Source organism: Hemicordylus capensis, chromosome 6 (genome assembly GCF_027244095.1).
Source record: "Hemicordylus capensis ecotype Gifberg chromosome 6, rHemCap1.1.pri, whole genome shotgun sequence".
NCBI classification, from domain to species: domain Eukaryota; kingdom Metazoa; phylum Chordata; class Lepidosauria; order Squamata; family Cordylidae; genus Hemicordylus; species Hemicordylus capensis.
In genome coordinates, this window is record NC_069662.1 from 84,344,333 (window position 1) to 84,360,073 (window position 15,741).

General features: G+C 43.1%; 1 protein-coding gene across 4 annotated transcripts in view; it reads left to right on the plus strand.

Annotated features, from left to right (window-relative positions):
- The first annotated feature begins 1,001 nt into the window (after positions 1 to 1,001).
- The window catches only part of EGFR (epidermal growth factor receptor), a 257,934-nt gene continuing 243,194 nt past the window's right edge, over positions 1,002 to 15,741 (plus strand). Inside the window, exon 1 of one of the 4 annotated variants that reach the window (XM_053260618.1) lies at positions 1,002 to 1,842. In XM_053260618.1, coding sequence (XP_053116593.1) covers positions 1,707 to 1,842 — 136 coding nt within the window. In that variant the 5' untranslated portion in view covers positions 1,002 to 1,706. The remainder of the gene's footprint in view (positions 1,843 to 15,741) is intronic. The other 3 variants (XM_053260619.1, XM_053260620.1, XM_053260617.1) reach the window with 3 other exon arrangements.

The window sequence follows — 15,741 nt, forward strand, 5'->3', positions numbered from 1 at the left end:
CTATGAATAGTTAGTGTCAGAAACTAATATACTGAGTAAAAGTTCATTTAAGCTCAGAAGATTTTATATACTTCCAGTTAGCATCTTTTGTTATATAAATTAATTCTTTGAGTAACATGAATAGTGCTGTATGTGGGTTATACATGTTTGGGCGACAAGGAGAGTTATACATGTTTGGGGGCCTATACCCATGTTTTTGCATAATTTCCACTCTTAAATAGCTTTAAATGATGGGGAGAGATCCTGCTGTTGGACTCTGTACTTTTAAGTATGGCAGTGAACTGAAAAAGGAGTAGTAGCAGTGTACTGTGTCAATATTGTTCAAGATCACTGTTAAGTTACTCTTAACAGCTGTAAGCGCCCTGCCATGCTCATACAGGTGGAAAGGGTTATAGTAACTTTGAAAAATCCAGTCTGAGCAGGGGTAATATTGACTGAAATGAGCAGGGTGGATCAGGTGGGTGGGTTGCACTACTCAGCCCTGACTTGTTTTTTAACCAGCATTTTTCCTATTCCAAAAGCAAGTTTGCACTCTTCAAATGGAAGTGGTCACATCTCACAAATTAGAAAGTCTGCTTTCCAAACATTCTTAAGTGCAGCAAACGAGTGCTCCATGTGAAACAGTGGGGATTTGATGGCTGCAAATGGGCTAAGAGTAGACTATATTGGGGCCTTCTGAATAGTTATTTTCGGTACGACCCGATACATTCCAATGGTCATTGGATGCCCATTATTTTTACTGTGCCACGGACAGCGTACCCAGATGCTGCAGGTCGCTATTAATCATAAAAATACTTTTATTTTTGAACATGCTAGCATGGATTTCAGACTGGTTTCTCGCCATGCCCGGAAAGCTGCAACTGCTGGTAAATAAGGTGGAGCAATTCGCTGCAGCAGCAGATAACGCAAAGCTAAGGCAGAAGCCAAGGCGCGCGCGCGCACACGCACACACAGGTCAGCCAGCTGGACAGGAATTTCTCGCTCTTCCCACCAGCGGCGCTGGACAGGTACAAAAATCCACCTGAAGGCAGCAAGGGCAAAGCCCCTCCCCCTCCCCCCCCTTAAAAAGCTGCTTTTTTGTTTTGTTTCCGCCTTCTCTTTTCCATTGGCTTGCGAGACTCCCCAGAGCTGCGTGGCTGGGCGCACGGAGGAAAAAAAAACTAGAAGCCCCAAAAGTTTTGCTAGCGAGCTCAGCAAGGAAGAAGAAGAAGAGGCCTCGGTGAGTTGAGAGAACGCGGACACCTTCTCGGTTGCTTCTGGCCTCTCTCTGTGCCGCTCAGCTGACAGCTCTTCCCTCTCCAGTTACCGACACGCCACTGCTGGAGAGGGGCGCGAGCTCACCCCACGCGCACGTGGAGAGGGTCCAGTTGTGAAAAGCGCCCCGCGCCCAATCAGCGAGCGCGCCGCAACCCCAGGCAGTAACCACACAAACAGCGCCTCTCCTGGCTCCTCCCTCCCCCACCCCCCTGCTTCGATTGTCGTCTGGGTGAAGCAGAGATCCTTCGGCATGGTCCTCCGCAGCTCAGAGATAGAGGGGAAGCCAGGCGAGAGGGGCCGCTGAGGACTAGACAGCGCCACGAGACGCCGAGCGCCGACCGGAGTCGTATTCACCCTCACGCGCCTCTCTTTCCTCAGCTTCGTCTCGCCCGCAGTAGTAGTAGCAGCAGCAGGGCGCGCGCGCTCCGGATTATTGCCACAAGCCCAGGATGGGGCACTGGACTCTCCTGTCTCAAGCTGCCTCAGCAGCCAGCGGGGAACGCTTCTGGGAGAGGCGTGCGGCTGCCGTCGTCTTCCTGGGGCTATTGGCTAGCCTCTTATGTACTGCAGTGGGAGAGAAGAGAGGTAAGTTTGGAGGGATGAGAGCAAGAGCTACTCGCTGGTTTGGGGTGTGTGCCCGCGCGAGCACCGCTGCCTACTAGTGTAAGTCCGGAGGAGAAAGGCGCTATGTGCGTCCCAAGCCTGCCTGAAAGCTGCGCATCTACTCTTTTATATGTAGACTGATTCTGGTTAGTCAGGAGCACACTCTGCACGTGCTCAGGGGCATTTGTGTTATGACTCCACCGTACTCACTTTGCCCATGCTCATGGCCATGTGTTTATTTGCTATCATGCTGCTCAGAGACAACTCGGAGGGCCTCGCTATAACATTCGCTAGGATGTCCTCTGAATGTGCTCAGAAGCTCTCATCTTAATTCCTTTGTCTTTACCTGTTGCAAAGTCCTGACACCTTTTTTCCTCCCAAGGCAGGTTCTGGGGCTGGTCCCTAGCCCTAGCTCCTGAGTTTTGTTTCCTTACTGTTGACTGACTGTGTATGCTGGTCCTCCTTTGCATCAAAGCTGAAGGCACCTAGTTCCTCCTGATTTGCCAAAGAGTAGGCAGTGTTAAATATTTTTTTTTTCCTATGAGTGATTATTGCTTGCATATATTAGATGGTGTGGTTATTAGTGATTCCTTGCTGCAGAGAGAGCACTCAAGAGGTGAACAAAAAGAAAGAGGAGGAGCTGGTGACAAGCACCCCTATTTCTTCCCTACTTCCTGGAAGGCATTATCAGTGGCTTCAAACTTTCTTCATGTGGGTTTGCACTTCTATAACGGGGATGGGCAAGATAGGAGAAGCAACAAGCCCACTAGGGTGCCCACTTCCAGTGCTTCCATTCACATATCTAGCCAAAATGAGGTTTGGAGAAAGTGGGAGCAGAATTTCTCTGACCATGAAATGACACTTGTCTCTTGTGGAATGATCAGCCAAACACAGGGTGGTGGTATGCCCATGCACAGAAATTGATCCTGAGTCTTTCCTAGATATTTTTCTCATTTAATTTATCTTACAAAGTGAGTTCTACCACAAAAAGTTATTGTCACAATGAAGTTATTACTCTCTAGGATTCCTCGGGATTCTGTGGTGTGTTTGCTGTAAAGACATCAACCCTTTAGGAAGCTGGCATTTGGTTCATCTTGTACTCAAAGTATTCAGTACTCTTCTCCCCCCACCCCTTGTCTAGCTTTTGAAATAACAACCTTGGTAGTGGAATAAAGCTAGAGAGGAAGCTGTTTTTTATATGGTCCCAGTAAGAAGCTGATGTGTCAGTTTCACAAGAGTGCAAATGCCCTGCAAAAAGGTTACTGCCCAAAGATCATTACCCTTTTCCTGTAACGTGGGGAAAACGACCAGTGATTCATAGGAATAGTCAAATCAAGTAACTAGTACTCCCTAAAGATCTGAGGCTTACAAATGCTGTGTGTGCACACACATGTGCGTGTTTGCATGTCTTTTTGTAAAAGTTCTCAATTATTTCATGCTATTTAACTACAGTGTTGGCAGAAAAGATAAACAGTTAAGGAAAGTTCCCTGTGAGCTAATTCCCTTCCCTGCTCTTTAAAAAAACACAAAAACATTATTTGCATGTGCTGTTTCCAGTCTAAACAATTTGTCAGCCTTTTTGATTTTGTGCCATGTCATTGAATACCCTAAGCTGGACTTGCCCGGAGTCTCATCCCATAGCACACCTGGCTTGAGTCTGGGAGCTGTGGGGAAAGTTAAATGCTGCTGCTGAGAAATCAGTTTGAAAGCTGCAAGGGGAGAGAATTTGGTGGTGGTTTTTCTTTTGGCCTGTAGGCAGTTTTCCCTTGGTCTTTTTTCCCTTTCACTTTTATGAAGTTTTGAGAATAGGCAGCCAACTTCAGTTCCAGGCAAATCATATTTATTTTGGATATCTGCCAAAAAGGGGGAAAACTGCAGATTCCTCTTCCTTCCTCCCACTGCCTCTCACTACCCCTGAGAAAATAACTAGCAGCTTAGAAAGCCTGGTACATGAGCTGAGCAGAAGTAATGTAAGCTTTCGTGACTGGACAATAAAAGAATCTTGAAAAGAAGAAACACACCTCTCTGAGGAGCCAGTTGCACAATCTGAAAATCAAGAAATGTTCTCTCTGTTCTAAAGAGCAAGTTCATACCTGTTGATGATGTAATTGGGGCAGGGTTGGGGTTTTTCTTTTGATTAGACTCCCATCTGCCTCAGTGTAATTCAGATAAAACTTTTCTGAAATGCTTATACAGTGGTTTGGAGAGAACATGCTAGACCATGTTGAGTCTCTGAAGGTTAACGGTGTAAAAGTAAACTCAGGAACACAGCATGTAGAATTATGTGTCTTAAATACAGTACTGCTGTGGCAGCTATTGCAGCTGAGAAGCTGCCTCAAGTTGGTAATATAATGTTTCAAAATGTTAAAACAATTGCAGTTACATAGGAACACAGGACGCTGCCACATACTGAGTCAGACCATTGGTCTATCTAGCTCAGGATTGTTTTCACAGACTGGCAGTGGCTTCTCCAAGGTTGCAGGCAGGAATCTCTCTCAGCCCTATCTTGGAGAAGCAAGGGAGGGAACTTGGAACCTTCTGCTCTTCTCAGAGCAGCTCCCAAAGCAGCTCCATCCCCTGAGGGGAATATCTTACAGTGCTCACACTTCTAGTCTCCCATTCATATGCAACCAGGGCAGACCCTGCTTAGCTAAGGGGACAAGTCATGCTTGCTACCACAAGACCAGCTCTCCTTTGAGTTGTTCACATGGTGTTGGGATTATAAGTTGTCCTTGCTCAATACCCTGTGCTGTGTACTGTTAAGAATAGGAGCAGATGTATGTGCCTTAACTTCAGCCTGGTTCCATTGAAACTGTGTGCATGGCATAACTGATGATGGATGTGACAACCAGCTAGAGAGCACTGCAGTTGGCATTCTACAGAATAATATAAATGGCGGGGGGACGGGACCTTGCCCTTTCAGCAGTGAGGGAGGCAGCAAGCGAGTGCATTTACCTGTACTTGGGCTTTGTTTCAGTTATGGGTGAGGATTAAGGAAATAACGGCACAATCCTAGGCATGCTTCCTTAGAAGAAAGTTCAGTGGGGTTTACTCCCAAGGAAGTATGCACAGAACTGCAGTCTAAGCAATAGATTAATGTTGTCACTTGCCCTCTCTTTCAAATGCAATATAGAGCATTCTGCTGATACTATACTTGCTTGCTATGGGCAACTACCAATAAAAGGGCCAAACTGGTATCTGTTTGTCATGGGTAGCAGTTACTAGCTACATTCTTGAGGGTTTGCAGCATTTTAGCAAAGGCTAAAGTGTTTGTGGCTTTTAGTTTAGGGGGAAAATATGACTGAGGGAAGACATAGTGGAGATTCATGAAGCTCTGTGGTGTGGATAAATTAGAAATTGTTCTTCTTGTCAGAATATGAGGATAGAATCACCCAGTGGTGTTCCTTGGCAGTGAGTTCAAGACAGATGAAAGGAGAATGCATTACTCTGATTGTCAAATATTGAGGACAAACAGGGGGTGCAGGTGGTTGTTTTTATGCCTTGCTTATGAGCTTCCCAAAGGTACCTAACTGGTCCCTTTGTACCAGGTGAATCTTTGGTTTGATCTAGCAAGGCAACTGGAAAAAGGCACACTAACTGATCATGTGCTGTTTAGGAGGAACGCATGCTGTATTTGATTCTAACATCTAAAATTCAGATGCGTGTGTTGTCCTTTTCGAAGTTTTATTGATACATTTTCCCAATTAAGCATAGGTCAGTCTCTAATAAAAATCAGAACTGAATATACTTCTTTCCAGTCTTTTCAGTTAAAGCTGAAACTATGTATTATGAGGAGGTATAAGATTAATGTCACTGGTCTGCATCTCCCCTATAGTGTAATTGAAAATAACTATGTAGTGTGATACCATTGTATTGGACTTTTCCACTTCACTCCGAAGTGGCAGGCAATGAAACAGTGAAATGCAAGGAAAAACTAATGATCATGTCACATCATGCATTTTTTTTAATTTCAGATTAGAAATTGTAACCCATTCTCCACATAATCATTATGGGGCAGGGGCAGGAATAGACATGGCTTGGAAATTGGTTCATATGATTGCTCTTATGTCAGTTAAATGAAAAACACAGATCCTGGCAGCAAGTGTATCCCCCCCCACCAAGTTCTGTGAACGCGGGCTTTTTAAATCTCTGTTTGGCACTGCACAAACTCAATGAACCAAGCTTATTCCTAGAGAGCTACAGCGACCTAGTGCAGGAATTACAAAAGCATTTAACCCATGAAAATACTGCCCCAAATGGTACCCACACCACTCCAAACCATGGTTTGACTCCAGATGTGTTGAAGTGTGCAAAAAAAGAGCTAATTGCCAACTACAATGCCTATAAAGCTAATCTAAGACCAATGTCTGCTCAGGCCCTCCTTAAGCAGAAGAGGCAATGCAAATAACTACCCCCAAGGTCACTTATCAAGTGCTGTTCATACCTTTAAGAGTGCCAAACAAGGCTGCATACTTGCCCCACTCTTGTTTAACTTCTACATAAATGCCATGGTGGGCCATTTAAACAACCTGGCCTTTCACCCCCACAAGCTGGCAGAGAAACCCCTCTCCATTCTGCTTTACGCAGACAACACAGCGATTCTCTCTCTGCTGTCTAAGGGACAATTCTAAATCCCCCCATAGGACTTAGAAGAGCACTGGGGGCCTTGCTCAATACTGTAAGGAGGATCATCTGGAAATAAACTGACATAAAACCCAAATCATTGCCTTTGCCTAGAGACCAAATCACACTCCTGGAATATAAATGGGAACACAAGCAGGTCTCATGCTTCAAATAACTGTGGGTGGTCCTACATGCCTCTGGCACTAGAAAGGCTCACAGCAGCTATGTTGCACAAAACGCCCAGAGGAGCGCTGCCACCATCCTAAAACATTTCCATTCAGAAGGCGGCTACTAGATATCTGCAGCCCTTAAACTACTTGAAGCTCAGTAGCTCAACTTCTCTACAGAACTTAGCAAGGCCCCTTTTCCAGCTCCACCCCTCTGAATCTCGTCCAGTACAAATGCCTAAGATCAATATCCCACATACTCTGCTGTGTCCCTAATCCTGTTCTATGATAGTAGTCCTGGTGAAAGTGAAGGCCAGGGAGTGGCTGTCCTTACTCAATTACTGGATAAGACTTAACACTGGAGGATAGATACCAATCCACATGGAAGCAAATCCTGCTGACAAAACTATCATCACTTGGCTCTTCTCTCCACACCTACTCTCCCTGGTCTATGAGCAGGTAAGAACGTTCCTTAAACAGTGCATAATGGACACAGAGCACTAAATTGATTTAGGCAAGGCTCCAAACATCCCAGAAAGCCTAAGGCACATAATAATACCTTCTGCATACTTTGCACAGCTAGAAGCCCCTAACCACAGAACGACCTTCACCTTGGCTTGCTGCAGGGCCCTCCCTTCATCTGTGCTAGACGGAAGATATAGGAAGATCTGGGAAACACCTATATCAGGCAGCAGCGATATAGGAAGATGCTGAAAGACATCATTTCATACTGCGCAGGAGATGGCAATGGTAAACCCCTCCTGTATTCTACCAAAGACAACCACGGGGCTCTGTGGTCATTAGGAGTCGACACTGACTCAACGGCACACTTTACCTTTATGTTCCCATAACATTTGTGCCTCTGTGGTTCCAGGCAAGCTGAAAACATCAAGCATGTCCTCCACTTATTTTAGAGACATCCGCAATACCCTTATTCTCCCACTACTTACTAGGTTGCCAAGCCATACAGGCCAATTCTACATCTCTACTACTACTACTACTACTACTACTACTACTACTACTACTCTGACTGCACCCCCCTCCCCATTGTCAAGTTCTGTGTGGCAGCATGTAAAATTCATTGGGACTTAACCACCAGCAAGAGCTAACCAGGCCCAACACAGCTCATACCTCCTGTACCACTGTTTCTAATCTCTAGTTATTAAGTCCTACAGCTCTTATTGCCATAGCTTATCTTCTTAGCTTTTAGATAGTTTAGAACATTAATTAATTTCAATATAATAGTAATTGTTTTGATTTTAATTAAACTTCAATTTCAATTTTAACTAACTATTAAAATAAACCACCAGGCTTTGGCTGGTCTGCCAGTTACGGCTTTTTCTCAACCGGCAGGCCCTGGCAACAGTAACCCATACCTTTGTTACCTCTCATTTGGATTACTGTAATGCGCTTTACCGAGGGTTGCTTTGGAAAATGATTCAGAAGCTTCAACTAGTCCAGAATGCAACGGTCCACCTCCTCATGAGTGGCCGTAGATTTGATAGTGTTACACCTCTTTTATGGTTACTGCACTTATTGCCTGTTCGCTTCAGAGTCCAATTTAAAGTGCTGGTTCTCATCTACAAAACCCTTATGGACTTAGCACTGTATATCTCTGGGATCCCCTCTCCTGGCTGGTTGTATCTCATCCTGTGAGGTCTTCTCAGCTGACCCTCCTTAGTGTCCTGGGCCCTGGTGTAGTGTGTGGTGCCTGGGCCCATAGGAGGGCCTTCTCTGTGGCTGCCCCTCTTCTTTGGGACACTCTTTCACTCCCTGCCCCCAGATTCATTCAGCCCCCTCCTTAGTTGCTTTTAAGGCCCTTTTTAATACCTACCTGTTTCACCAGGTATTTGACCTTTATTTTTATTTTTAATTGTTATTGGTATTGTTGACCACCTAGAGTCTTTGGAGGAGGCAGTATATAAGAAACTTTTAATTAATAAATAAACAATAATTATATAGCTTGCATAGTTTCTAGTAATCGTATAGCTTTTGTCACCACCTTCAAACTCTATAGTTACTATCTTTACAGTCTCTAGGAATAGACTGTTTTTAATGCCATAGTTGTCAACTTCACAGCTTCTATGTTTTTAACCTTATGCTGGTCAAAGACTGAAGTAAAGAGATTGATTGATTGATTTTTTTAAAAGCCTCAGTTCACACAACACACTTTTTGGAAGCTCACGTGTGCCTGGAATCTCTGGTTCTTGTTCAACTGACATGAGATTGAGCATGCGAACCAGCCCTAAAAGAGTCTTTAAAAACACCTTTCTCCATGTGCTTTTTTGTTAATAGCAGTTGTGGAGGGGCAATCCAGATAGGGACCACAGTGTGCAGAGGGATTAACTCTTTCCTTTTCCCCCACCTCACCTCACTGAAATTGCAATTTGCTATAGGCAGGAAGCTTCTTTGGATTGCTCCCTGCCCTGCACAGCTGTTACTGGGGGGGCGGGGGGATGCATGCAGAAGAGTAAAGATGTATTTAATGTAATGTCTGGTTTGGCCCTATTAGTTCTTAACAGTGCTGATGTCTTGAGATAAATTAGAACCTATATAGTTGCTGGGAAATTGCAAATAGGTGACAGTCTAATAAATCTTCTATATATGTATTTCGGAGATTATGTCAAAATGTGTTCTTATCTCTAGTCCTCGATGGTTCAACCTTGAAATGTAATGGTGGGAGATGAAATGAGTGTAATATGCAACAGTTTTCATTACACAAGATTCTAAAAACAAATACTCAAGGAAAGGTTTTCACAAGTTAAGAGTAAAGAATTCTACTTATTTAAGTAGATTATGATCACAAAGAGCTCTTGCACACTGCTATAAATGCAGATTAACTCAACAATGTTACTTTGGATTTTCCACTGCTGTCTAACCAAGGGACAGTTTTGCGGGCACCATTTAGGGAAGGAGGGTTCTCTGCTCCTTGTGTAATAATGTAATAAATTATTATTCTATAATGAATGCCTCTTTGGATATTTCCACAAGGAGGAGCAAAGCAAAGTATAAACTTCTGTATAAATAAATGGGCAACACACTGGTTAGGCATACTGAGTGAGTGCTTATAAGCCATTAAATAGGTCTGAGTACTAGATATATGTGCCAAAGGCACAACTTGCTTCCCTTTAAAGAAGGGAATAATATATATTCAAGATTAAATTGCAAGGATATCTAAGTGTAGGCCTTTAAAACTTGCTGAGAATTTCTGAGTTTGAAGCCTCACAGAATTTGAAATCTCTTTGCTCTGCCCCTGCTGAAATCTAAAATAGGACCTGTGAGGCTAATTCAAGTTTGTTACACTGTGCAGACATGGGACGTGTTCCCGCATTGAGTGAATGTATGGAATCTGACTTGGCAGACTCATGCATTTCTGTGCCCATTTTGGATTACTAGATTTCATGAAAGAGCCAGCTGTACAGACCTGTGTGTCCCTAATTAACACATTATAGTTCCTTGCATATGGTGGTGTGTGTATGGAATAATATTGTGCACATGCAATGGGAAGACTTTTAGTGATTTCCCACTCACCTTTTCAGCCACCTGTGCCTCCCAAAAATATGTCCCCAAGGGTCCCAAACCTTCAGGGACCTACTTTTGGAAGGCGAAGAGGGATCAGCAAAAATTGCCTCTCCTATCATGCACACACAACATTATTCCATGTATGCAATGCTAGTCTGGATGTCAGCCAGTGTCCTTAGAAAACATAGTGATAAAACCATGATCTGGCCCACTAAAATGGATCTACAAAATGTGTTCAGCTAAACAGTGCTGCTCTTCACTGATCTGATCCATTTTTTATAACTTTATATCCATTTTTATAAATTTATATTCACCATGTCAGTTTTTTACTTCTGATAATGAACTTTTATAAACACTAGTGCTGTGCTTTGGAAGCATGTAGGAAATTATAATGCTCAGCTCAAAGCATGAAATTGTTCTGTAGTTTTCCTTAAAGCGTGTCTCTTTTTTTTAGCCTACTTCCCTTAAGGAAAGTAAACTTATGAGATCATCTAGGGGTGTGTGTGTGTGTGTGTGTGTGTGTGTGTGTGTGTGTGTGTGTGTGTTCCCCTATCAACTTGGCAATGCTTGTACTGATTTGGACCAAATTTGGTACAGTTGTAGAGACACATAGGGACACTTCAATGGCATAGTTTGTCATGATGTCATCCATCCTGATTAAGATGGCGGATGTGTGAATGTTTGAGGCAGAAGTGGGCTAACTTCTTGTTGGACAGCCAACAACCTGGATGACTTTAAGAGGCTTTAAGAGGGGTTTGGATGACTTCATGGAGGAGAGGTCTATCAATGGCTACTAGTTGGAGGGCTGTGGGCCACCTCCAGCCTCAAAGGCAGGATGCCTCTGAGTACCAGTTGCAGGGGAGTAATAGCAGGAGAGAGGGCACGCCCTCAACTCCTGTCTGTGGCTTCCAGCGGCATCTGGTGGGCCACTGTGCAAAACAGGATGCTGGACTAGATGGGCCTTGGGCCTGATCCAGCAGGGCTGTTCTTATGTTCTTATGTTCTAACTTGTGAAGATGGCAATTATCAGTTAAGATTATATAAAATGGAGAGTAGGCAGATTGGTTCTTACCAGAACTTTTTGTGTTTTGTTCTGTAGTTTGATGTGACAACAGTTCCTTCATGTTTTCTCAAATATACACATTTTTTAAAATCAACTAGATATGGCAAAACCTTTTTATACTTTCAAAATGGTGGTAATGTCTATACTTTCAAAATGTGAGTGATGCATGCTATACACAGTTTTATTCTTGCCCATAAACAGTTTTAGAAAATGAAAGTAATTTAAAATAGGTTTCCTCTGCAACTTCTTAGGCTATGCAGTCCCATTCCACAGGGAGTCCCACATTTTGGTCAAGGGCTGTTTTTGTTTGCAGATCTTCACTGAGGCCACTTGTTAAGACTAATTGCCCTACAGAATTTCAATTGACTCTAATGGGAATTCTTATAAGGTGAAGCATATTTTAATTGTGTTAAGTAATGCTTGCTCTCTTTGTTGGTTAAATATTTTTATACATTGCTCTAAGTGCTTTTTTAAAACAAAAAGGTAGCTTACAAATGCTATAAATAAATGCATTTTGTTTATCAGAGAAGAGTATCTTAATCCATTTTGAATGGCAAAATCTTTAATTGCCTTTAAGACATATGTCAGAGGAGGAAAGGGAAGAAATGGACAAGGGATGTTGCAACAATGTTGATTTGCTGTCTCCTCTTGATTAGTGCATTTGTTATCTAAGGGCCCCTTTTTATGTGTTACAGTAAAGATGAGTCCTTCCATTGTTCACTGTGTGCGTCTGCAGCAAGCACTATAATGTGTGTGGAGGGGAGACAAGTTTATCATGTTTGCATTTGAGACATACATCTCTCCTCCACATTTCCCCCCCTACAGAAACTTCTGTGGATGTGCAGGAACCCATTTTCCCCAGAGTGTGTGAAGCAGCCCTAAGTTTCTAACAAAGTGATTAGAATGTTAGACCTTGGGTGCTTGTAGCCGGACTCGGCAAGCTGCTGCGCAGATGGGGCATAATATTCCTGCTTGAATGCAACAGAATTACGTCTGTCATTGTACTGATAAGTCCACCCCAGGATGTAGTTGTGCAGCAACTTGAATTGGCCTTGGTTTGTTAGCTATAGTTAGTCCTGCCTGATACATTGTAGCAGCACCTCACAACATTGTTTCACAGCAGACAACTGTATGTATATGTATATGGTTTAGTTTAGGGGTTGGCAACCTTTACTCTCCAGCTGCTGTTGAACGATGAGGTCCCATCATCCCCAGCCACAATAAAGTGTGGCTGGGATGATGGGAATTGTAGTTCAATAATATCTGGAGAGCCAAGGTTGCCAACCCCTGGTTTCTTTATATGTTGCTTTTTCCATGGGGAACCATGCCAAAGCGGCTCACAATATAATCCAACAATAATAAATATTGCAATTCAGGATTAGATTTAGAACAATTCAGCTAACTTATTATACAAACAGCAAATTCAAACAAAATCAACAACTCCATAAATTCATAGCATAAATCCAATTCTTCTCTTCTTCAAAGAGGAAATGACTGCAGTGAAGGGAGTGGTAGTGATGCTTGAGTCTCTTCCCCACCACTCCAAATTTTCTGGTTGCTTGTTCTGTTCTTACTGTTTAGATGTAGAATTGGGAACAGATAGTAAATGTGGCATCCAGAAGGCACTTCAGCTACTAGCTGCATTGTTCCAGTTTTATGTGCCTTATATGTAATAACAACCTCTTACAGTGGAATTACTGCAGGTATGCAGTGCGGCTGGGTGAGCTTTGTCTAACTTACCAGAGAACATGGTTGCACTTTCATTGGTATAGTCATTCTATATGCTATTAAAGCTTGTCTCTCTAGAACTTGGGGATGCCAGTTATTTATAGTCAATTCCTAATTAGAGGACCTTTTGTCTGTGGGTGTGGGTCTGTGGGGAGAGGGAGGGAGTGAGCATAAACAAGAAAGTGTAAACCTTCCCCAAAGAGCTTCGCCATGTTCCCTCCCTTAGTGTGTGTGTGTGTGTGTGTGTGTGTGTGTGTGTGTGTGTGTTAACCATCATTTTAAAGAGGATTTTTAATGTCTTATCTGGTAGATTGTTTAGTTCTCAGTTTTTAGCTTTCTATTAACTTTTAATCTGAAACTTTTAAAATTAGTAATTTTAAATGTGGTTTTAGCCTGATCTTTTGTTTAACTGCATTAATATTTTACTTTACATGATGTGAGCTGCCCCAAGCAGTAGTGTACTGGAGGGGTGGGGTATAATATTTTAAATAAAATGTAAACTGAATAATTCTAGTATCTACTAATCTCATCAGAGTGTTCAGAGCTTTAGAGACAAGTCAGAAAACAAGATCCCTGCTCTGGAGACTTTGCAACAGGAGAAAACTCTTACAATCTTTCTGCAAAGAGGGAGAGTCCTTATGAGAGTGTTGCATTGCATATTCGTATCATATCCCAGAGGGCTGGATCTTTATTTGCATAAAATGTGCTGAAATCTTGGCTTTATACCAGTTTAGGCAATAATTCAGCAGTTTATTCAAATTAATCAGCTTCTAAATGTATGGTTTTCCTCCATTTGATCACATTGGCATGAACTTCAGCTTGAGTGTTCTAAGGAATTTTAAAAAACTCTCAAGTTATACATATTATTGGTACTTGTCAGTGTTAGAGATGGTAAGCTGTAAAGGAGCACACACATTTAAAAACACTTTTGTTGCATCAGGTCTCAGTAGTCCAATCTTATCTTCTAGCCAAAAACAGATTAAACGTTCTTAGAATCTGTAGCCCAAAGAATGCAAAGGGGAACTGTTGGGGTGTGTATGTGTCTCCAGCGTAGCTGAAAATGTCAGGGGATGTGTCACCAGCCATGTTACGATAGCTTTGGGGTCTAGTTGCAGAGCAATATGAGTCGACATCCTAGGCTGGCAAGTGGGGGTGTGTGTCTTCATGTGCTCATTGGAGGTGGTGTGGTGGTATTTAAATTGATAAAATCACAGTGGGGATAGTATGTATTGGTAGAAATGGAGGAGTATTCCTGAGTGATCATTAAAATGCTTGAAAATGTATGTGACTCTGGTAAAGCTTTAGTGGGGTGGCCCCTGGTTGACCCTCTTGTTAATCCAGTCTGCTCATAACCTTTGATAGATCTACTGGCATGATGGAAGAACTAGAGGGGTGTGTGTGTTTGTGTGTGTGTGTGTGTGTGTGTGTGTGTGGGGTGGGCTACAGTGCTGTTTGGCATACATAGATGCCAAGCCATGGGAATTCTTTGACTGTGGAATTTGCTCATGTTTGAGCACAGACATCAAGATAAGGAGGCAGCAGTATGTCTTGATGGCAGGTATTGGGTTTATGAATCATTTACATTCATGGTATCTTAGGCAATGTTGTCTTTCATTCTTATCTGTTGAGTCTGTAGTAATATATGTCACTGTGTGCTGATATAATAGTTTTATCAGCTTTGTCACATGTCTTGGGTGCAAAGCCTGCACCTGGTTTCACTTTACATTTTGTAGCAATTAAACTCACATTTGCAACCTCAATATACTTATTTATATTTGTGTCCTGCCTGTCTTCTGTCATGGAACTCAAGACAACAGACATCATCTTCCATCCAGGCACTGACTTGACGCAGATCAGTTTAGCTTCAGCAAGGCTGATGTGGCTTGTGCCGTCATGTCTTGGGACCTTGAACTCAACAATCAACTTGTGGAATTCTCTGCCACAAGATGTGGTGACAGCCAACAACCTGGATGGCTTAGAGAGGGGTTTGGATAACTTCATGGAGGAGAGGTCTGTCATCAGCTACTAGTCAGAGGACTCTAGGCCATCTCCAACCTCAAAGGCAGGATGCCTCTGAGTACCAGTTGCAGGGGAGTAACAGCAAGAGAGAGGGCATGCCCTCAACTTCTGCCTGTAGGCTTCCAGTGGCATCTGGTGGGCCACTGTGTGAAACAGGATGCTGGACTAGATGGGCCTTGGGCCTGATCCAGCAGGGCTGTTCTTATGTTCTTATTAACTCGGGTGCAGAAAAATCCAAAGTGATTTAAAAGTAGTATACATTTTCTCTGACTATAGTTCACTGCATGAGAAGATATTATTAACATGCAGTGTTTTGCACATAAATCCTCTGCTGATGCTGCTTCTTGGCAGCTGTCATTCAACTGAGACAGGCTTTGGGGAAATTGAAGGGTGTAGTCCTGCTCCCTCAGCATGTGTCTGCACAGACAGGGAATGAGTTGCAGAATAGTCTTGTAGAACCGAGCAGAATTATTCCCTTCTCACCACAGCTTTTTGTGAGTGAACTGTAGTTGTGTGTTCCATTGTTACCAGACATTTTATCTTGGCAGATGCTCGCCCCACACAATATAGAAAAGTCCAATTGTCTGATTATCCTTGGCTCTCATTCTCCTGAGCTCTGCTGGATCTAGTCCAGCATCCTGTTTCACACAGTGGCCCACCAGATGCCTCTGGAAAACCTACAGGCAAGAGGTATGTGCATGCCCTCTCTCTTGCTTTTGCTCCTCTGCAACTGGTTCTGAGAGGCATCATCCTCTGAGA